The 23,867-nt window shown below is 42.8% G+C and overlaps 1 protein-coding gene across 12 annotated transcripts; it reads right to left on the bottom strand.

Annotated features, from left to right (window-relative positions):
- Window positions 1-223: 223 nt before the first annotated feature.
- Window positions 224-22,694, bottom strand: pou2f1b (POU class 2 homeobox 1b). 12 transcript variants are annotated; one of them, XM_036139155.1, is made up of 15 exons: window positions 22,629-22,694; window positions 11,135-11,200; window positions 10,507-10,592; window positions 9,681-9,776; window positions 7,518-7,730; window positions 7,291-7,405; window positions 7,106-7,197; window positions 6,798-6,971; window positions 4,962-5,103; window positions 4,233-4,378; window positions 3,914-4,102; window positions 3,353-3,467; window positions 2,496-2,793; window positions 2,321-2,409; window positions 224-752 (listed from the first exon to the last, which is right to left on the bottom strand). In XM_036139155.1, exons 1-15 carry the CDS (start codon window positions 22,672-22,674, stop codon window positions 478-480), a joined length of 2,142 nt encoding a protein of 713 aa, XP_035995048.1. In that variant the 5' UTR covers window positions 22,675-22,694; the 3' UTR covers window positions 224-477. The 12 variants fall into 12 exon arrangements, with proteins under 12 accessions (XP_035995048.1, XP_035995044.1, XP_035995043.1 ...); XM_036139151.1 differs by having other exon boundaries at window positions 4,233-4,387; XM_036139150.1 differs by having other exon boundaries at window positions 4,233-4,387; window positions 7,291-7,408.
- Between the last annotated feature and the right edge of the window lie 1,173 nt (window positions 22,695-23,867).

A 23,867-nucleotide genomic window follows, 5' to 3' on the forward strand; every position in this document is an offset into this window, starting at 1 on the left:
GAAATTAGTGAGATATATAAAAAGAAAAAAAAAAAAAAAAAAGAGTCAAGTTTAAATGTTCAAAGGGACATTTTGGGTCTTTTTGGTTAGAAGAGTCAGACGGGACGTCCGACCTGGAAATAGGAGGAAATATGTACATAATAGTTTGATGGTGCCGAGTTGTCCTCCCCCTCCTGGACAGCAGGGGGCAGGCTAACAAGAGTGTTTGTGAAACAAAATGTTTGAGAACGATGAAGAAAAAAAAGAAGAGAGAGAAAACAAAAACTAAGCCCAATTATATTGGATGTTTTCTTTTTGGTGGCAGCAGATAGATTAAATAATGTTTCTAGTTCTAATGAGGACAGTGGGGGGGTGCAGGTAGTGAAGCCTGCGTCAAACGACCGTCACATCCACACCCCCCACTCCCCCAGCCACCCACCCAGCCACCCCCGCGCGGTGTGACGGGGGTAGAGCCCGTGGCAGGAACGGATCCAGGCTTCACTGAGCCTTGGAGGCAGTGGTAATGGTCGAGGCTTGCACAGGCACGGCAGCGGTGGTGGCCTGGTGGTGGTGGGCGTCGGCGGTGACCTGGAGCCCGCCCGTCCCCGCCGACACCAGGCTGACGGGGTTGCTGGTGAGCAGCGACAGGTTCTGGGGGTTGAGGAAGAGCGGCGTGGTCACCAGGTTGGGCGCGCCGCCGGCCGAGGTGTTGGCGAACAGCAGGTTGCTGCCGTCCAGAGACGTGATGGGGATGGGGCTGCTCGATGCCAGCGCTGCGGAGGAGACGGGAGGAGACGGGAGGATCAGATACGGCGTGCAGGAGCGCTCGGGCAGATCTCAGAAAATGACATTGTGCAAAAAGGGCTTTTATTTCAGTCACTGCATTAGGAAGTAGTAACCTGTACATATGAATTACACACAGTAACCTTTCAAGTGATTCTTTCTAATAATTTAATTTCTTATGGCTTGCTGCTAATGAAACCCAGTATGTAGTTTCACAGTAAAGTAGAATATTAAGTAATTAAAAAAGAAAGCTCACTGATAGAGAAGGTGGCTCTTCTCAGTGTTTTCTCCACAAGTGTTTTTTTTGTTGTAAATCCATGCTTTTTTTTTTTTTTTTTTTATTTTTTTTTTTATACATACTTCTGTAAATCAACTGTTTTTTTAACTTCATAATTTCATTTATATCTGAATATGCGCTATTATCTATTATTAATTGCACATTATTTTTTTCCCTTTCTGATGAGTCTGTTTTTTGCCGCACATCTTAACTTTAAATGTAGCTTTTTTCATATTCATTGATTTTGTGTGCAAGTCTGTTTTCTTCTGTGTACTCGTTTTCGTGTCCGTCACACCCGAATTTCCCCACTGTGGGACAATAAATGTACTTCTGTTGTATTTTAATGGAAAATTGAGTGTAAGGAAAAACTTTAACAACTGAACTATCAGCAGGATTCTATATTTAAATTCAGCTCATCTCTATTCAGATGAGCTGAATTTAAATATAGTGGGCGTGGCTACACTTTAGTTCTAATTATGCAAATTTTGTGTCCTTATCCAACGTAACTAAAGTATACGGCTACTAATTATCCTTATAACACTGATAATCTTTATGTGCCTTTAATTGAAGCAAAAAATTTGCTGTGGACTGATTTATTTATCCAAACCTCATTAATATTACCGGTTTTCTACAGTTATATTTAGTTTTCTATATGCAGGGAACACCTGGAAGAAACAATATGAACATATTTTCCATCAGTTTCTTTCAAGATTGTTTAGAATCCCTGCTAGTTGCTTTGTTTTAAATAATGTTCACAATATAATAAAAACAGCTCAACAATCAGATTGACTTTGCAGCTTTTTTGATATCTAGAACAAGTTAGATCGGCTCCACTAAGAAAAAAAACACCTATAAAGCACAACTTCTCAAATCTGCACGAGATTATCGTCCACTAGATATAAATTCTTTGAAGCAGAGTTTGATTTTTTGTGTCTTTATTTTGTTATGGCCTTATAAATAGGAATGGCGTTGCTTTTTTGGAATATAGACTAAACTGAAGAACCACTGGTTCAGTGTAAAGCCCCCAATGGAAGAAAGGTATAGATGCCAAAGATTAAAAAAAAAAAAAAAACTGAAAATTACCGTTTTGTTTTTGCAAAAGAATATAAGGATATAATTAAATATAAAAAAGCTCCTCACTTTTTTGCTATTCATATTTTTATCTTTTGGGAATTACAATTCTAAATCGAGTAAAAAATCCATAGTTGCATCAGGATGCAATCTCTTAATCCAAGTCCATAAAAAAAGGCATTTGTATTGGATTATGACGCTAGGACACACCTTGAATTGTAGCCAGGGTGCTGCTATTCATATAAGCGGGACTCAATGCACTGCCAAGCCCCCCAGGAGTCAGACTAAGAAGGGCACCCCTAAACACACAGACAAGATTATTAAGGCAAACACAGAGAAAACCTGAGCAAACTGCAGAAAAAAAAAAAAAATCAGTCATACTAACCCTGGAGTGAACTGGGACGACGCCATCAGTCCCGGATTAAGGCCTGCAGCTGCAGCCATGGCTGCAAAGCTGGCACTGGTGGGCAACTGGGTGGCCATCATTACTTGGCCCGTTGCTAAGGATGTAGCGATGGACGTGGGCGTCTGCGTGACCAGCGTCTGGATGCCGGCTTTGGTGTCCGTGGACGTGGACTGGACAGTGGTCGTGGATGGGCTTATGGATGGAGCGCTGGTTGACGTGGTAAGAACAGGTGTGGTGGAGATGACAGACGCAGTGTTTGTGGCTCCAACTGTTGTGCCTTAGTAGAAATAAATTATAATAAAAAAAAAGAGGGGATGTCAATTCTTCTGTCTCCGTGAAATCATTGCATTTCAAGCTGAAATGGTTTAAATGCAACTCTACAGCTTGTCCTCATTTGAAAACGCTCATAAATATGCAAACTGGTGCCCACCTAAACCTCCAGGACTCGCCTGCAGCTGTTTCCTTTCTGCTGCAAACTACTCCAAGCTGCACTATGGGATACCAGTTCTCAAAAATATTCCCCAAAATAGATCATTCAAGCTAAAAAGAGAACATGTAAGATGACGCTTCGATAGTTAAAACCTGAACATGAGATGATTTCATTGTTTTAATAACGGCAGCTTATGCCAGGTAAACCTTGCCAGGAATGCACCAGCTGCAGGCGAGCAACAGAGACAGAGGAAGCTATTTGCATATTCATTGGTCTGTGCATGCTCAGTGACACACAGGTGGAGATTTACAGCATTGTGATGCCATGGCTGGCTGTTGTGTTTTTTTTCATAAATAAAATTTGAAGAACCTAAAACTACCATATGCAAGTGAAGCCAACTTTGTACCTGTGAAGGCCAGACTAGAGACACTGGAGCTGGTGAGAGGCATCACTGGGTTTACAGTCAGGGTGGCGGAGGTGTTAATAGTCGGACTGCTAACAAGGCTTGCTGTGCTCGCCACCTAGGGAGGAGATCACCAAGGAGCTCTGTGTGAGCTTCTCTGTGCTTACACGTTATTTAACTTCAGCCTAAAGCGTTAAATGTGAAGAAAGGTTCAGACCAGAGACTCAGTGCTGCACACACACTGCAAAAACAGAACTAAAAATAAGTACAATTTTCATAAAATGAGTGTATTTGTCCTTGATTTGAGCAGCTAAATAAGACTATTTGCCAATGGAATAAGATTTTTTTCACTTAAAATAGGAACAATTCAGCTCTATCATCTTATTTCAAGTGCAGGATGTCTATTTATCTTATTCTAGGGGTAAAGATACTCATTCCATTGGCAGATGATCTTATTTACTGGCTCAAATTAAGGATAAATAGACTAACTTTGAGAACATTTTACTTGTTTTTGGATCCGTTTTTGCAGTGCAGGACAGTTTTAGTGTAACCGGGTGTAGTTACCAGCGGGCTGCTGGGGGTAAAGATGGTCTTGATGGAGGTGCTGCCTCCTCCATTATTGACACTGCTGGGGGGGTTAATACGCTTCTCTTTCTGTCGCCGATTGCAGAACCAGACCCGGATCACCTCCTTCTCCATGTTGAGCTGGTCAGCGATCATGCTGATCTCCTCAGAGGTAGGTTTTTGGTTCTGCTTGAAGAGGGCAAAGAAGCCGGGGATTCCCCGTCAGCACTGTGGAAGCCACTGCACTGCTTCATGACAAAACAACCCCCCCCAGCGCGCCGCAGTTAGGCAGGAGCTGGATGTCTTTGAAGACTCTCACCTCCAGAAAGCTCTTTTCTAAGGCCACTCGAATGTTGGTCTCGATGCTGGTCCTTTTCTTCCGTCTGCGGTTGATGCCCTCTATGCCCATGCCCGGGGAGCCCAGCGCGCTGGGGCTGGACAAGGACTGGTCAGATGTCAGGTTCTCTGCACAAACAGCACCGACAAAAAGAGAGGAGAGGGAGGTAAAGGCAAAGCTCATCCTGCCAGACCCACCATCGTCACACTCCTGTGTTCACATGAGTTGCGTACAGTGACTTTCACTTTTGTCCTCATAGCACGACGACAAAACATAAATTATATTGAGACTTTATGTGAGAAACACAAAGAAGAGTGGAGAGGACGAGAAAGGAAATTAATTTCCCTTTTACAATCAAAATCAAGAAAGCGCAATCTGCATTTATATCCCCCCACCGAATAACTTTAAAACTCCAAAAAGGTTAATTCTTGTGGCACTGCATTAGTAATAAATATATAGATTATAATGTGTGACATCCTTAGATCACAGGTCTCCAGCTCAGGTCCTTAAGAGCTACAGCCCAGCGACCTTTAGATGTATCCCTGCATCACTCCACTTGAGTCATTTGGCTGAATTAGCCGCTCAGCAGGGCGCCAACTTCTTCCAAATGCTGGTAACGAGTCGATCATTTGTGTTGGAACAGCGCTCCATCCGTCTTGGATCAAACTCAAGACAACAACCTGTTATTTTCAGGTGGGTTTAGGGACAAACCTGCATCGTTTAGCCACTTCTCCAGCAAAGGCTTGAGTTTGCACATGTTCTTAAAGCTCAGATTCAAGGCCTCGAAGCGAGAGATGGTGGTTTGGCTGAAGTCATTTCCATACAGCTTCCCCATAGCCAGGCCGACGTCCCCCTGCGAGTCGGAGGGAGACAAAGACAGAGAAATATGTGAGTTATAAATTATTAACTGTCTTCGCGTCTCCTGGTTCTGATTAAAACCCTAAAACCTAATCTCTGTTCATCAAAATTACATATGGAAAAGTTTTTTTTCTTCTTTTGGTTTCACAAAAATATTCCCATCAGGGCTTAAAAATGGCCATGATGTGACTTTCACACGTTCCCCTCGTTTTAGAAGCACGATGCTATGAATATGCAAACTGCTCCCCGCCTACATCCCTGCTGCTGGCCTGCAGCTCCTAAACCTCAGCGCGGTTCAAAGAAAATCTGACTATGCAACATGACGGGAGCTTTTGGTTTAGGTGTAACTCGGCTGCACGTTGTTAAACAGCGCAGGGCTTCCTTTACGTCTCTGCATCTGTCTGCGATCAATTTTCCAAAAAAGTGCTGACGGCAGGTGAAGAAAAAAATTCAGAAAAACAAGCTGGACACATTAACATGGTTAAAAACAGGAGTCCTACATATTTTACATGTTGAGCTTTATTATCTTGATGTTCCTTAAAACGTAAAACAACGCAATGCTAAAGTCTCCTGATGGGACAGAGAGGTGAAGGGATGTTTCACGCTCCCACACCTCCCTTCTTCTGACATCTGGACTAAAAGCAATTAGCTCCATTTCAAAGTCTGTAACTGGAAGGTTTATCAAATGTGGACGAAACTGTCCTGCATCCAGTAAATGTTTATTAAAGTACAGCTAGTGACCTCTGATATACTTGTTCAAACAGAATAAATGTACATCGTGATGGGCTTAGACAATGAAAAAAAAAAAAAGTAATTTTTAATATGAATCAACGTAAAACTAGGGCTGGGCGATAAATCGATTTAATCGATTGATTCGAATTTACAATTCTTTAAGATTTCATTTTTGGAAAATCTGGATTTTATTTTGCCAATACACTCATTGGGTTTCCATGAAGAGAACAGCATGTGATGCTGAAAATATGTTTAGGCAAATGTATTGTCAAAATATTGTTAAGTAGAAACTTTTTTTTACCATAATACGAGGTCCTTCATTTACTTATTTACTTTTTTTTTAACTTAGTTTGAAGTTCACAAGTGCAGTGAAGCCTGTTCTTAGCTCAATGTGTAATACCACTAGCAGCAAATGTTTTGTTATATTTTCATTGTTTATAATGGCACGGCTGCCATTTTGTTTTACATGTTTCACAGCTTGTTTTTAGTTGCACTTTGAATTCAGGTCAACTCCCTGACAAAATGCTTGATATAAAAGCAAAGTTTTAAAATAATTTCTTTAATTTCTTTTTATGAAACAAAAAGGAGGAAAAAAAAAAAAAATCGATTAATCGGATTTGGTATGATAAAATCAGAGATTTATTTTTTAATCCATATCGCCCAGCCCTACGTAAAACCCTGTCCTTTTTTTCTTTTTAGAAATAAGTTTTTGTCATCTACTATGTAACAGAATCCCAGAAACACAAACATTTGTCCATAGTTAGTTTTAATTTTTCCATATTATCCATAAAACAAAGTTTCCCCGACTTTTTACACTCCATGTAGAAACGATAAAAAAAACATATAATTCACATAAACATGTTCTAAACATGTTCTCACTGTGGGAAGAAGAAAAAAAACCCGTTTGTGAATCTAAACCCGATTGAAGGAGCCTGAGCCCGTTTCAGCGCTGTGTACCTGTGTGAAGCCCAGTTTGATTCGTCGCTGTTTGAACGTTTTGGCAAACTGCTCCAGCTCCTCAAGATCACTGGGCTCCTCCATCGTGGGGGTGTCCAACCGCTTGGGTGGCGTCTGACTGTGGGGCAGGCTCTGGATGTTTGTGGTCGCTGTCGTACGGGTTGGAGACGCGGGCTGCGGAGAAATATACAGTCCATTGTTTTTCTGGATGAGTTTACAACTCAGATAAAGAGTAAAAACCATGACGTTGAATCAGTTGGAAACCTAAACCAGCTTAGACTATATCTTAAGCGAGCGTCGGTACAAACCTGATTAGCAAGGGTGATGCTTGGTTGAGTCGGATGGAGGTTAGCTTGGCTTTGAGGTAGTTGAGTTAGAAGACTCTGGGCTGGCAAAATGCCTGAAGAGATACACGCGACGGTAAAGTTTGAACAAAAGCGTCTTCACGATCAAATGTTTCTTTCTCTCTAACGCGGCGAGTAAATCTACTTGCCTTGCTGGCCCGACGGCGTCTGAGAGATGATGAACTGAGCGGGCTGCAACGGTGTGGCGATGTGGTGGCCAGGCTGAACCAGGACAAACTGAGGCAGGGTTAGATTCTGCGGTAGCTGCTGCAGGAATAGAAAAAGACGCACAATTAGCTCGGCTGTTTGCACTTGAAAACATTTTACTTAAGTTCCAAAAAAAACAACTCACAGCGTATGGATGATGGTAACTTACTGGGGCGATCTGGATGGGCTGTGACAGGGGCAGCTGGGTAATTGGTGTGGCTGCGGTGGCTGAGATGTTGGCTCCAGTGTTGCTGTTCTGCTGGCTGGCTGAATGCTGCTGCTGCTGCTGCTGCTGCTGCTGCTGCTGCTGCTGCACGGCTGCAGCCAGCAGATGAGCTTGGGCCTGTTGGAGCAGCAGCTGCTGCTGCGGGCTCAGGGTCAACTGGAGGGAAACACGGACGTGAGAGGTGAGACGGGAGCTGCTGGGGTCAATAGGTAATGCAGATTATCAGATTTAGGCATTAATTATAGAGAATGTGAAGTGTGCTACGACTACAATACCAATGGAAAGTTTAATATACTATAGGGCTGGGCGATATGGCTTAAATACAAAATCTCCGGTCATATTTGACCAAATCTGATAAAAAAAAAAAAATTCTTCTCCTTTTCAGACAAAAATAAAGAATTTTTTTTTTAACTTGCTTTTATTTCAAGCATGTCGTCTGGGAGTTGACCTGAATTCAAAAGTGCAACTAAATCCACCTGTGAAACAAGATGGCCGCCGTTGTAAACAATGAAAATATAACAAAATGTTTGCTGCTAGTGGGATTACAGAATGAGCCAAGAATCGACTTCACTTTACATCTGTAACTTCAAACGAACTTAAAAAAAAAAGTAAATGCGTAAATTAAAGCGCCCTAGAATATAGTAAAAAAGAAAGTTTCCTCTTTACTATATTTGGACGACATATTTTCCTAAACATATAGTCCAGATTTACCACCAAAAATGTAATCCTAATAAATTGTAAATTAGAATTAATCGATCAAAATCGATTTGTCGCCCAGCCCTGATATCCAACATAATATCAGTTTTAACTTTAACGGCTGTTGTTCTTGATAGTAATCTGGAAATATTCATTGGAAATCCGTAAAAAACAAACATGTTAATAACACATCTTGATACAAAACTATTGACATTATAAATAATGCCAGTACTAGCCACAGTAGATGCAGATGAAACAAAGTCACAGGTTTAGTTGCTCTTGTTTCGACAGCTTTCCATTTATAGTGCCTTGCAAAAGTATTTACAGCCCATGAACACTTCCCTGATGGTTGTGGTGGCAGCACCATGCTGTGGGGATGCTGGTCTTTGCGAGGTCAGGGGGCTGATCAGATTTTAGGGCTTAGAAATTAAAGAGCCATCCCCCTTAATACACCATCGCCAGTGTGACACATAGTGGGGGCAGCATCATACTGTAGGGATGCTATTCTTCACTAGGGACAGGGAACCTGGTCAGAGTCGGTGTGAAGATGTGTTTATAGGCAGGGCAATTCTGGAGGAAAACCCATCTAGACGCCTCAAAAGACTTGAGCAGGGGCAGACGTTCACCTCAGCAGACAATGACACGTTTCCATAAAGCTGCTCTGCATCAAAGCATATTTCATTTGGTCCAATCACAGTGCAGACATAAATCAAATTGGGGATCTGCAGCAAGAAAATTCCTGTTTACAGATGTTTACCATTCAAGTTGGTGGAGAAAGTCTTGCAGCTGTACTTCACATTTACGCACTACTTTGTGTGAGTGCATCTGAAAAACCTGGAGGGCTTCAGGAGATACCAATACCTTTGCAAGGCACAGAACCGCGTTAAACGGCGAGGATTTACATAAATGCACCTGCAGAATTGAGCTTTTTGCAGAAACATCAACAGATTAATGAAAACCTCGGCTGTCTTGTGAGCACAGCGACGAAACAAACAGAGAAAGGACTCATGCAGCTGGGCCAGGCAGAGGTGCCAATGAGCACGCCGATGTTCAAACACAAGTCTGCATGCACGGCAAACATCCACTCCTGCATTGCAGCTGCACTCGGTAAAAGGCCTCGACCGGTACGCAGCACGGCGAGGCCTTGGGAAACACATGGAAATGAAATGTCTCTCATGGTTGTTTCACACTCTCTGTTATGGAGAAGTTTGAACATAAACATAAAAAAAAGAAACGGTGATGAGCAGGCAGACAGGCAGAGGAGGCTCAAACTTATCAGGCCAAGCGATCGTGTTTTCCCGGCAGAATTGATCATGTTGAGGTGTAGAAAAAAAATACATATAAAAAAGAAAAATCACGGGGATGCACGTCAACGGCGAGGTCGTGACCGAGAGCAGCGGGGCCACTTACTCCAGCGATCTGTCCCCCTGCCAACATTAGCTGGGCCTGAGGCAACACGCTCTGCTGGACGGAGGCAGGCAGAGCGCCCGAGTCTTCCAACTTAGACTGGCGGGAGTGAAGCGGAGAGCGCAACTTAATTTCACAGCCTTTTAAGTCATAATCAGAACAATAAGAACAAGACACTGACGCTTCTGATTAGAGAAAAATCAGATTTAGAAACAAAAGCGCTGCGCTAAATAAAAAAGGGACACGCTGAAAATACGATAGAAATCGAATTTCCCCGCTACCTGAGTGGCTCGGCCAGAATGCACCTTTTGTCTTTTTAAGCAGTGAGGGGAATTTAAATGGAAAAAAAAAATAAAAGGCAGCGATAAAAGTGGGTGCTTAAAATGTGCCGCAGCCTTCAGAGACAGGAAAGGCGAGGCGAAGGGAGGGGAGAGCAGGGGAGGCTAATTAAAATAACTGTTATGCAGCGCATGTAAATCCTGCATAGATTTGCATATTCTCTCCCATCTGTTTCCGAGCAACCGCAGAGCAGCTAATTAGCATACAGGGTTGATTAATCTGCCTTGTTGCCAGGCGACACACAGAGAGCGCCCGGCTCATTTAAATGAGCTCTCTTTGCTTGCAAATGTTGTCGCGCTGATGAGCGCACACCTCACCTACAGTTTCATCTCCCCCCCCCTTCTTTTTTTTTTGGGCTTTATTTTTAACCTGCCTTTATGAATATTTAGAGCTACAGCTCCACCGCATCGCTACGCGAGAACGATGCATCAAAAGTGGAAAAGGAGAAGTTTTGAAAGGCGAAAAAGTGAAGCATTGGGCGCTGCGGTACCTGTTGGAGGAGGGCTTGTGCGTGTGCGTTCGCGATGGTGGTCGGCACCGTCTGCCGCTGGAAGTCCAGTCCATTGGTTTGGATTCCTGGGGACACAAAGGCAGATGGAAACAGGTGTTTTTTGTTTTTTTTTAACAGTGGTTAATCTGAAAAAAAGGAATTTGCACTGTTATTATTACCCCCCTTAAAAAAGAAAAAGAAAAAAGAGGAACACTGAAGATACTGGCAGGTGGAAGGAAGCAATGTTTGAAATGCAGATGAAACAGCTGCACGTTTACTGAGTAAACAGTGTTTACATTTGCAGCTGACACAAGAACTCGAGGCACATTATAACATCGGTAAGATATTTAATGTGAGCAGGCATGGTGGCAGCAAAATGTCCCGCAAGCATTGAGACATAAAGCAATTGAACGGAAAGTCTGGAAAGCTGGTTAAGTCTTTAATACAGATGTGTTTGCAGGGATCAGCCGGATGGTCTGTGCTGCCAAGCGTTTGTGAATAATTTTTGCATCTGATTGTGAAACCTGTTGAATGAGGAGGCACTACTCTAAAAAATGTGTAGCTCAACTGTGCAAATAAACAGGAAACAAGAAGGGGGGGGGAATAAAAAAGGCTGATCGATACTGACCGGCGTTCCCGTCACCACTTTCCATTTCACATTTAGTAGTTTCTGACTGATTATTCACTTTAGCATCTGAAAGAACCAGACAGACACATGATGAGATACTCTCAGATCAACTGGTGCTAAAAAAAAAAAAAACACAAAAGTCCCGCTCTGCAGCTCAAATTTATACATGAAAGCAACAGAAAAGACCGATGAAGAAAACGACAAAGTGAGGTCCCCCGCCTTGTGGGATAAGTCCTGAAACATTTGCGTGGAAATATTCCCGATTCTCCGTACGGATGCTAATCGGCGACTCCCGACCGACGATCCAAACCCAGCCGGCACGCCCCCAAAACTCACCCGCTGCGGTTCCACCTGTGCTTTCCTGCATGTTTGCTCGGGCCGTCGCGTAAAAAGCGCCTCGATCGGGCGACCCCGCCGACGGGACGTGTCCAGAGCGCGCTCCTTTCCTCCCGCCCCCCCGCCCTTTAGTGTCCGCTGGTCAGCAGCGAGCGCGCGGAGACACGGAGGCAGGCTGGAGCACACGGTCTGCTGAGCAACGCTGGGAAACGCACACGGGGAAAGCCGACGGGGTTCAGGCAAACGGCTCTCCTTGCTTCTCTCTTTTCTTTTTCTCCTAGCTCAGCCCCCTTTTTCTCCAGCACTCCCTCTCTCTGCTGCCAAGATCGCCTTCTACTTCTGAAAAAGTTCTCTCTCCCTCTCTCTCTCTTGCTGGAATGAGACAAACGACAAGTGCAGCTGGCGGGCTCCTTCAACACCCCCCCCCCCCTCCATCCAACTCTATAATGAAGCGTAATCAGTATTCAGCTGATTAAAGCCGTATGCAAATCTGCTCCTGCCTCGTTAGTGATGCAAGGCTTTGAAGTCCTGCGAGCAACGCATTTCACACCGGGCTCTGAAAGCTTTCTGCATAATTTAAACCCCTATAAATATTTATCAGCTCATTAGCATATTAATTGGATGGCTTTTGGAGGACGATAAAAAACAGGGGAATAAGGACGACAGAGAGAAGAGGAGGAGAGGGGGGGGGGGTGCTCAAACTAGCACTCGGCGCAGCAAAAAGGAGAGGAGGCAGTGGCACATGAACCAGTGCTGTGTGAGCGCTGGCCTCAAAAGTAATTAGCTAAGAGCAGGTAAAGGGGCTGAAGATATCCCAGAATGCAACGAGAGGTCTGACAGCAGTGGGTTTGGTACGGTTAGCTGGGGGGGGGGGGGGCGCCTGTGACTGCTCATTCAGAACGTCTCGAGGAGTCGGGGAGACTGGGCCGAACTGCTGAAGAGAGGGAGGGGTGGTGGGGGGGTGTTGGGTTTGGCGTGGGGGGGGGGTTAGACTCGCTCAATCGGAAATAAATAACTCCACATTAATCCACCGCAAACTTGTCATTACTGTGAGAACCCCCACGGCGAACACATTCCAGAGCGAATGACTTCAGAAAGTGGGTGGCGGGCCGCTGGCGTCCATGTTTATGAAGTGTGTGGGGATTAACATATTTAGATTGGCTTTACATTCCATTAGTGTTTCGTTTTGGGAGGGGGGAGGAGGGGGGGGGGCTTTTAAAATTCATTCAGAGCTTGTGCTGAGAGTTAATGCGGCAGGGAAACGGCCCGGTTACGGAGCTGCACAGGTGTCCGGCCAATCGGAGAGGAATGCAGGGCTGTATTTGGGTCTTGTGGGGAAGGGGCTTACGGACTAAATCCACAACAACTGCTCCGGGCTCAAGGCTTAATCAACCTCTGCACTCACCCCGCTGCCTGACCAAAGGCATTTAGGTATTAGCTGACCAACACTGATAACTATGCCAACAACACAGTAAACACCCATAAACACTTTTTTCTACCTCGCTGGCCGCCTACAGGTTGCGAGTTTGACTCTGGGCTGCATCTCTGCAGCACGGGGGGCCTCGCAGGGAACGGAGCTGGCAGCATGCCGGTTCGTCCTCTACACTGCAGACTTCTCCATCAGCTTTTTTTTGACTCAGTTGGTGCATCAGGCTAGCCTCGTGAGACCATCTTGATCTCGCGAGCTTTCAAGGTTTCACTCGCAGATCAGTCTGGCTACTTTCCGTTCACCAAACGAACGTCCAATCAGCGTTGGCTTTGAGGCGATTTGAGCTGTGACGCAACAAGAAGCGCGACAGTTCAGTCTAAAGAACATGGCGGCTTCAGCCGATGAAACTAGCAAGTTTTATCGGAATTACAGAATATTTCTTAGCTGAGCTAACGAGCCTTTACCTGCAGCAGCAAGAGTAGCTTGGCTTGTGGTTGTGTTTTCGTCGTCGCTGTTAGTACGTCATATGCTTCGTTGATCTGATTGGTTTATTTGGCCCGTCTATCACCAACATAGGCCAATCAGCTAACCAGTATTTTCGCCCCTTCCCAAAATTACTTCAACGGAAGGTTTCCAGATGGATATGCGGAGCAAATCCATCTGGCGGAGTCAGGTTAGCATCAGGCATCTTTTATAGCTCAGTTATCTCCAGCTTAAAGTCATCGGGAAGTTCAGCTCTGTCTTAGGATGCCCCCCTTGACCCAGTGCAGATGGTGGACTAAAAAACAACAACATGAAGATGTCGCTGGAGAGCTCCTTCAGAGACAACTTGCTGCATCCTCCGTGCACAAAGGAGCGCCATCGCAGATCCTTCCTCCCAGCTGTTAGTTTAGAACCATCGCTGCTCCTAAAAAAAATATTTTTCCCACCCATTTAATTTAAATAGTGCATTGTTTTTGTTTGTTTTTCGTCTACAAATATACATGCATACATGTTGCATATTTTTTTATAGTATGCAAATTACTTTACATTTGTGTTGTCTGTCACTTTGCTGCTGGTAAACCTGAATTTACCCAACGAAGGGCAATAGAGGACACTTCTAAACGATTCTATTCCTTATTTCTGTCTACATGTGTGCTGAAAAAGTTCCTCACCCGAAGCTGTGAAGGCTACCGTTGCCTGCCGAGGATCTAATTAACCACCAGCCCAGTTCACGCGCTGTTACACGCTTACAAACATACTGCTGGTTCCACAGGTTTTTGATCCGAATGAGAATTATTTACACGGTTTCTCACACGCTAACGTCTATTTGCAGACTTTTAGCTTCTCAGGGCGTGTTTGCTAAGACATTTAACTTGAAGATTTAAATTTTTGCTAAGGATTATCTGCACGCGTTCTAACTTCTCAGGGAGGATAGTTCCCATTGTGCTGTGAACTGACTGCTACCTGTCTTTTTAGACTTGAATATTTAAATCTTATCAGATGCTAATGACTATTTGCATACTCCTTAACTTCTCTGGGAATGTCTAACACATTCATGCAATTGCACAGTATTCATATATATCATTCCATAAACTGCTACCTGTGTTTTTCACCTCACCATTTAAATCTTATCAGATGCTAAGGAGTCTTTAGCATCTTTAGCTTCTCAGGAAGGCTTGTTGGTGCACTAACTATTTGAACATTATGTCTTTTGTGAATCTGTCTGAATTCAGAGTTGTTTTCTCACCAAAATTTCATTATGGTTACACAATGATAATAAAGATTCTTGGTTTTTGGGGAAAATAAGCTTTTTCTTTGAACCAATTGTTGCATACTACCTCAGCAGCTGAAAATTGAGACGACTAGAATTGCACAATTTTTGGACTGCCCCTGATCCTTTATTGTCCCACCAGAAAATAAGTAAGTTACCTGATCTTTTTTCCGATCGCTAAACGCTCCATACACAAGTACTAACCATCCACTCAACGCTTTTTCTGAATGGAAGCTCTTTCTTGGGGAACAAGGCTCAGATTTAGCACAGATGTGATTAAAAATAAAAGCAGAGGAAAGGTACAAGAAGCTGCTCAAACCCGAAATGTGTTTTCTACTAAAACATGTCGGCTGTTTATCCAGGCTGCTACCGTTAAACAGGGCGAGGCGTCAGCAATTAACCAAAAGCCAAACATAACACAGCAGTTGCTTTGTTTTAACACTTTTCAATTATTTACTGGCAATTCTTTTGGAAAGATAGTGCGTTGTTTTTGTTTTTGTTCCAGTAAGGAGCTAATAACTGTGCAGAGAACAAAAGTATTAGCACTGTTAATGCTAACCATGCTAATCAAATCAGGCACACTTAATACTAATATAAGATGACAAAGGCTGTTTTAAGTGTCAACTTTGCAATAATTTTGTCTGTTTTGAAATTTTTGTCTATATAAATATATAACATTTAACTGAAAAACTACAAAAACAGCTACTGCCCTCTGTCTTTCTCTTAAACAGGGATGACGTTTCCTCTGGTCATAAATAATAGTCAGGGGCGCTTCTATAAGCTCCTTTGAATAAATGAATGATCTAACAATTTACCAACAGTAAATCACATATTAAGCCAGACAATGATTTTATTACATTTTAAATGGACCTCACAACTCATTTTACAGATACTTCTTCCCTGTGACCTGGAGGATTTTAATGTATTGGTATTTTCAGTGATGCAGAGGCACTCTGCCTTGTAGGATCGGGACGAGAAAATGTTTTTTTTTTTTTTTTTTTTTTTTGCACTATGAAAGTATTATAGTTCCAAAAGCTACATTTCTACTTTATCCAGGAGGAAAATAAAAACTTATTTGGTTTTAATTTATTGCTCTTAAAAGAAAATTTGAAAAAAAAAATTAAAAGTGATCAGAAAAATCGGACTACGATCTCAGACTTTCCCTTTTATTTGATTTTGGAATCAGACCCATTTTTTCTCCCAAACAATGAATTTGACAAATATGATCTACAGATTATGTCCGTTTATAAAGTAATCCTTTGTCAAAACTCTTTTTTTTTGCTGAGATTTGAATTAGAACGGGACAATATATGGAGTAATAATCTCCGTATCCACAATGTCACAAAGATCAACTTGGATGATACATTAGAATATCCTAGTTTCATACAAATCATACATGGAAATAGCATTTATGGCCTATTGGACCTTCACTGCTCTCGATGCCCATCCTTGATGTACATTTTAGTGAATAAGAGAAGAAAGTTCATAAAGTCAGATGGGGGGGGGGGGGGGGGGTGAAGGAGAGAAGTCAGGAATTTGGCAATAATCTCAGTTACATGCCTTAATGGCATTCCCTTAATTTTAAACTTAAAAAACAAACTGTTAGACCCCCCCCACACACACACACACACACACCCCCTTCAATAACTTGAAGATGATTGCAGGTTACCTGGCATAACACCTTTGTTTAATCAATATAAGCCTTACACTAGTTAGCAGACTTTAATTATTTTAGAGACATAAAAATTTTATGTTTTCAATGAACTAGAGCCCTATAACCTACAAGCCCATATATAAATCATACTGACACGTTATTACTTTATTGTTTATTCAAAGATGAGCTTTTACAGGTTTCATGCCAGCTGTGATAAACTATTTTTAAGGCGTTAGCTGAACGTGTGCCTGGCAGGTTGGGTCTTCAAGCAACCAAATGAGAGAAGAAAAAGAGAAGCGAATGCAAACTTAGTTAACAGCAGCACTCCTACACATGCACAGCTCCTCCTTGGCTGAACGGCTTGCAAAACCTCGAAGTGGAACAATGCATTATACAAATATCCTGCGCCGAGAATTTTAAACCGTTATCTCATTAGCGTTGTAATACGGGAAGGCTGGCTGAATACTGCAGGGACATTAATGTGAGCTGAGAGATCCGACTCAAGACTGAGCAAAAAGTTAATTAGCGCATCGTCTTCCTCAGCCATTGTTTTGCAGCCTTAGCCGAAGCTACGCTGAAAAGCGGCGCGCATTTAGGTCAGCCTGAGCACCGTGCAGGCTTGTTTTTATTGGCCTGGATGTGCGTGGCGAGACAAATTATGCGCGAGCTTGAGACCATTAACCTAAAAACAAAAAAAAAGCGATCTAGTTTAGCGCAGCAGTCTTATGAATATTCAGAACCGGTTCGACCTGAGTGCAATAAGCCAAAACACAGAGAGCGGAAACCGCAACTGGACTGAAAGCCGGGCAAACGAGCAAAACTGCAGCACGCGGTGGAAGTTGATGAACGGTAATGGCTCTAACACCTCCGTAAGCCACCGTGGTTTCTCTCCTGGGTGGTCATTAGGCGACTTTTGGTAGACTAGGACGAAAATCCAATACCGGCAAATTAAAGTAATTTTCTCAGGGACGACAAGCCCCACCATTAACTACGTGCAGCAGAGGCTAGCCACATGACTGTTACGGTTTAAAAAAAAAATAAAAAAAAATACCATGAAGATCACTGATGAGGGAGACGGCATTTATTTTAACTCCTGGGCATTGATGTGGTTGTTCATAGCGCTGAACCTTCTGCTCTGCAATCCTCCTCCTCTTAGTCTTAGCAAGTCAAAAAGCCCAACAGCAGCATACAATATTCTCGCCGTATTCACCATGACGGCTTTCTATAACACCTGACCCCGTCATTAGCTTTAACAGAGCTACAATGAAACACAAGCAAAGGTTTACTACGGGTCTTAGTCGCGCCTGACTCAAAACACGCCGTGGCGTACAACTTGCACCCTACATCGCTCCTCTTCCTGCGGGTCTCCTGGTGCCAAATTATAAACACTTTGTCGCATTTACTTTAATCTCAGCCTGGGTTTTTATCACAATCTGAAGCCTAAAAGTCGACTTAAGCCTGCTTCTATATTATCTATATTTCCCCTGCTGATTAGAATACACCTGGCATTTTTTTTTTTTTTTGCATGTCATTGCACAGTCAGAGTAAAAGGAGGACATTTTCAAAAAAAAATCCCCCAGAAACAAGAGAAGTTCTAGGTCTTGTTATGTGAAATGTTGCCTCGGCCACAGGAAAACGGCAGCCTGTCTAACCGCAGCCCGAGCGGAGACCCTCTCGGTGCTCTGAAATGGCATGTCCTGAATTTATTACAGCGGCTGTTGCATTATTCATAACGAGCGTGTTTACATCGATGAATATTCATGATGAAAGTACAAGGCTAGAATGAGGGTGGAACTGTGAAACTGATTAAATGAGAAAAGTAGATTTAGTTTCAGAGAAACATTCAATTCTCAGCTGTTATTTAAGAAGCCCCGCTCTAATACAGGTCTTTTTTTTTTTTTTTTTCCCCCCTTCTTCCCCGAAATAAATTAGCACATTTTACACACAGTTGCAAATACACTACTGGGAGAAAAATATCAAGTAACGTGTATGAGGAAAGAGAGGAAATGCCCTGATTGTTGGGAGGGAAATAAACAGAGACGTTCCTCAAGTGCATTTTTTGGGGGGGGGGGGGGGGGCAGAGGTTATAGTGAAATGTATAGACTGAACCGGGATGCTCAGCCCCTCCCTGCCTCTCAAAACTTAAGAGTTTTTGAAAACATACCGCTTAGAGGATTAAATATTATAGAAATGTTTGTTACCATCAACAGAAACATGTTAAAGACATTTAGCTAGTTCTGATTTCCATGGCGTCACGCAGCAGCCAGTCAGGATTCAACCAAAGTAGCGAGGTTAACGCAAGGCGGTCCGATTCCACGTGTTAACGTGCTTTATTCCATTAAGAAGTGAAAGTAAATAAAAGGGCCGACGTTTCTTTGGTTTGAAGCAGCTACTGACGGGAGGTGCTCTATAGACACGGCTCCTCTGCTGGCTCTCTGCATTTGAAGCCTCAGCTGATCTTAAGTCAAATCTAGCTATAGAAACAATAAAGCATAACAACCAGCCTCCACTTTGGACCTTAAGAACTAGAACACACTTAATCTGTACGTTTCACCGATTTCTTACGCTGCTGTTTCACGTTATCCATTCATCTTGGCTATTTGCATCCGAGTACTTGGGTGCTATTTTTGCACATTCAAATACCACATCATTGTGAGCGCGTTCAGTCTGAGCTGACAGAAGAAGCCAGAAAAACTGCTACGTACTAGGTGCGCTACTATCAGCGAGTGTGCGGCTGCTGCGTGTGCGCCAATCACTTCGTTGGTGGCTACGCTACCGCCTGCTGAAAAACAGCCTTTGATTGGCCATCGGACAATGGCACGGGCTGGTTATTTATCAAAGCGGAACGAGGGTTGGAAAAGTCACCATTACCATGTTTTGTCATCCTTCCTCAAAACTTCACTGTGCTCTAGGGAGGCCAAGTAAGCTCAGGTGTGTTGGGAAAAGGCTGCGTCTAAAAGTTAGTGGAATAAGATGCCAGAGAAAAGTGCCCGAGTGGCCCCAGTTTGCTATATCTTTATGAAGCACACAGACCCACCCATTGCTGCACACTGCCAGTCAGCTGGCTGAAAGAAGACAACACTTTTCTCTACCATGTGAACAAAAAAAAAAACAGATAAATTCAGCTGTTAGAAAATACTTCCAGTCCAAAAAAACAAAACAAATAATAATAATAATAATAATAATAATAATAATAATAATAATAAAAAACACAGGCCGACACATTGTAGAAACTAAAAGGAGTCGGCACCCATTGTTCTTTTTTAACGGTAATGCTGTTTTCAGACTACAGCTGGCGAGCTGCTTTACATGAAAGCAACAGGGACATTTCACACATTTCTGATCTCTGGGTTAATGCCGTAATACCAAGGTGGCGTTACGCAAGATTAGCACACAGTGAGCTTCTATGAGTTATGAGAATTACCATTGACGAACGTTCCTAGAAAACCATCCGTTTTCTTTTTTTCATGCCTGTCGAAATAGTCAAGAGCTTGTTGTTCGAGATCTGGTCCAACAAAACCGTGTTTGATTTACCCAAAGATTAGTGATTTTTCATAATATTGGTACAAGCTGTAAAATACCTGCTATTTTTTGAATTAATCAAAAGGTAATTACCGTTTCACCAACTTACGTACGTTCCAGAAACCCATCGATCTGGTATCTGAGTGCATGCTTAATTTTAGGTTTATATCAACAAAAATTGGAAATAGTTTGAGTCAGTTACAGAATTCAATGACCAGCGTTTCAAGTAGTGATGCACCGATGCCATTTTTTGGCCCCGATACCGATACCAGGCTGTGCAGTATTGGCCGATACCGATACCATCTGTTTGAAATTGATGTGTGTGTATATATGAAGAACTGCATACTACTTAGGGTAGTAAAACTTTTTATTGCCTACCTGGAATGGGCGACAATAGTTGAATAAACTTTTGGCTCTCAAAGGCCAAAATAGTGCAACATTCGTGAAATTATAACATGTATAATAGTAGTGCAACAGTAAAATGACATTAATAATTGAATAATCTCTTTTAAACCCTGAGTTTTGGCTCTCAAATGCCAAAATAGTGCAACTTTCATGAACTTATAACATGTATAATACCAGTCAGGAGAGAGAAGGCTGCGTTCAAGTGACATACAAACATCAAAATGGTATCAGTGCCCTATTTGTTGGTACTAGCCGATGCCGATACCACCATTTTAGTGCTGGATCGGGGCCCCGTCTGATACTTGTATCGCTATCGGTGCAACACTAGTTTCAAGGCAAAGGTTTCAAGGTGTTTAACGTTGAAAATATAACATTCTGCTATAACAAAGTGAGTATTTCAAGTAATAAGAAAAGGAATTTCTTTAATGTCCCGCAATGAGGAAATTAAACACACAGACAGTTACACACAATTGTTAGCAATGAGAATTTAAAAAAAAAAAAAAAAAAAAAAAAAAAAAAAGAGCAAACCGGTCTAATCTGAAATTAGCTGTAAAGAAACACCAAGGGTAGAAGATAAGAGTAAATGCCAGTCAACCGACAGATTTACTCTAACCCCTAAAAAGGCCGAGTACAATATCCTTTTGAAGATATTTCATTGTAATAATCCTGAATATATTTTTTTTTAATTAGGCTTTTTGTGTCATATTGGAACAGGTTTCTCAGCTTTCAATGTGTAAACTGAGAGACAAAGTTTCAGAGACATAAAAATTACTTTTAAAGTATTTCAACTTTGTTTTTAAAGGCTGCAGCTGTGGGAGCTGTATTTACTAAAAATCCAATAATTCAGTCAGTTCAAACGCCTTAATGTACAGAAAGTAATTTTGTGCAGAAAAAAAATAGCAAAGAAAGTATAAAGCAAGAACCAAAAGAACAAAGCCCCAACTTTACACATTTTGTTTTCATATCCAAAAAAAAGGAGCGAGAGGGAAGTCCCCAACGGGTCTAAAAAGGGTCTTTAAAAAAGTAAACTAAACGAGAAACGCAGCAGCGTGGGGTTAAATCGTGCCGCTGTCATGCTGTGTCTTGCCCGGTCATGAAACCAGCATGTTATTAGTGTGGCCTGCCGGAAGCGGGCCTCACCACGCCTCCCCTCCCTGTGCCTGGGGTGGGGGGATAACACAGGTACAACCCCTGAATTCAAATGCAGCTTCACAAAGTCTGGGGGAAAAAGGAAAAAAAAAAGTCTCACCACATAAAGGAAGAAAAAAATCCCCTGAAGTTTGCAAAAGAAGAAAAAAATCCAATCCCTCACAACCAACGAAGAATAATCTCAGAATAAACGATAATCTGTCACAGATCAGTGGAGAGCCTAACTTCTTTCAGGCTGCACAGCTCTTAAAATCACCTGTTAAAAAAAAAACAACAACAACAATTGTATCTTGCTGTAATAGCCACCAAGCTAAAGTTAACTCCGGCACGATTAGGCCAATAGAGGACGACTATATTAAAAGGAAAAGATGGGGACAACAAAGCAATCAAGTCTTGTGTTGACATGTATTTGGTGTGTGTGAAATATGCTGAACTCCGCACTCTGGCTGGCTGGTTTGGGAGGGGGGGGGGAGGCCTGCATGAATAACACAACAGGCTGCTGCTGCTGCTGCTGCTGTGGCTCCGCTGCGCCGAGCACAAAAGACAGAGGCAAAATGCTCTGTGCTGTACAGAGGAGCAAGGGGGGAAAAGGCACACCGAGAGGGCACCGTGCTCCTAATGAAAGCCATGTGTGCTGTGTTTAGATTCATATCTGCGAGACGCCGTGGTTGTAAAAACATACATAAATAAAAAAAAAGAAGACTCGCATTGCCCCTGCCAGACCGGCGGAGAGAGAGAGAGAGAGAGAGAGAGGGGGGAAAATGAATATGCAAAGCGCCCTCAAAAGCCTTGCTGTGGGCATCAACACAAAGCCCAGCGCTAGCCGGCGAGCTAACGCTAACTGCCTCCTAGCGACGCGCCTGGCAGAGCAAACGGCTCAGTGTGCGCTACACGGGAACCGGAGCCCGCCACGGCGATTACTAATAAAATATGCTAAGTTGTGTTTGTCGAGCGAGGTATGAATATGTAGCGGCGTACGGGCCGTCTAATCGCACAAAGGTGGGGGGGGGGGGGGGGGGGGGGAGGCATGTTTCCATGTATTTCTCGCCGTCGCACTGCAACAGCTCGTTTCCTCCTCTGTCAAATTACAGTTTAAGCTAGCTGTGCGGGGAGAAACTACAGCGGAGCCCGGCCCGGTGCCCGTCGCTCGCTCGCCCGGCGCCTCGTCGCCCGTTCCGCTATCAAAAAATTGCGACTAACGCAGTTTGAATATGAGTATGAATATGTAAAATGCTGTAATCATTACCTGGTGCTGAACTCTCATCTTGACTCGCTGCTCCTCCGTCCGCCATTTTGAATATTTAACCCGAAATCCCAACCCTGAGCCTTGCCTGCCTCTCTTTCGCACGCGCGCGCGCACACACACACTACTAAACACACACACACTCACACTAACACTAAAACTACTAAACACGCGCATTCAGGCTTACTTCATGGTGAGCGGCACGTAAAAACACGGTAGTCGTGCGTTCCGCAATAGAAATACGTGTTTAGTGAGAAATAGAAAGTTCAGTCCTCATACAGAGAAAGAAGGAACAGAGTAACCGAGGCAGAGGGGATTCTGTGGCATATTTACATATATAAATAATACAGCTTTCCTCCTTTTGCCAATTTCCTGTTCTTCTTTTTTTAAAGCCTTTGGGGGACACCGAATGGGCCTGAAAGTTTAAACTCACCTCACTTTTTAATCCCCACAAACACAGATGCATCTAAATAAATCAAAATATCATGGAAACGTGAGTGTATGTTAGTGATCCAGTTCAAAAGTGTTAAACTCGTGTTTCTTTCACAGAATAAGGCACACTATGTTTTAAGAGTTAATTTTAATTAGTACAGAAATGGACCCGCCCCCTTCCCCCAAATTCACAATTTCAGAACAAATGCAATGTTATATAAGATATTTGGTATATAATCTCATGTTATAGCCTCCACCATCATGGTACTACCATGTTGAAGAGTGCTGACAGAGTTGACAGTGGTCCTGCAGACAGCAATTTAAACCCTTTATTAAGCATATTTATAGGAAGTAAAGCAAGTATTGAGCGCATACCTCATGTACTACATGGGCATACTTTTCATAAGGCTCATATTCCTGTATTAAAAATATATTTTTTGTTTTTTTTTTTGGTTTTGTGTGACATTCACATTTTTGAAAAATCTGATTGTATGGTTTTCATTAGCTGTAAGCCATAAAAGGTTGAAATGGTTAGAAGTTTTTTTCGTCTCCGTTTGTGGTGTTAAACAGTGGAACAGTTTGGGGCCTGAACTAAAGCCTATTTGTCATTTAAAATCCCTCTATAAACAGTATATCTTGTCAGAATACAGAAATAGGTCTATTAGCGCTCGTGTTGCGTGAGCATTCAGATTGTTGCTACCCCGGAGATATTTTCCTTACCATTGATGGTATCTGAAGTTCACTGTTGTGTGGTATTCTTTTTACCATTGTTCGTATTTGTAAATCATTGTTACTTGTAGTAAATAATCC

This window comes from Fundulus heteroclitus, chromosome 7 (genome assembly GCF_011125445.2).
Source record: "Fundulus heteroclitus isolate FHET01 chromosome 7, MU-UCD_Fhet_4.1, whole genome shotgun sequence".
Lineage (NCBI taxonomy): Eukaryota > Metazoa > Chordata > Actinopteri > Cyprinodontiformes > Fundulidae > Fundulus > Fundulus heteroclitus.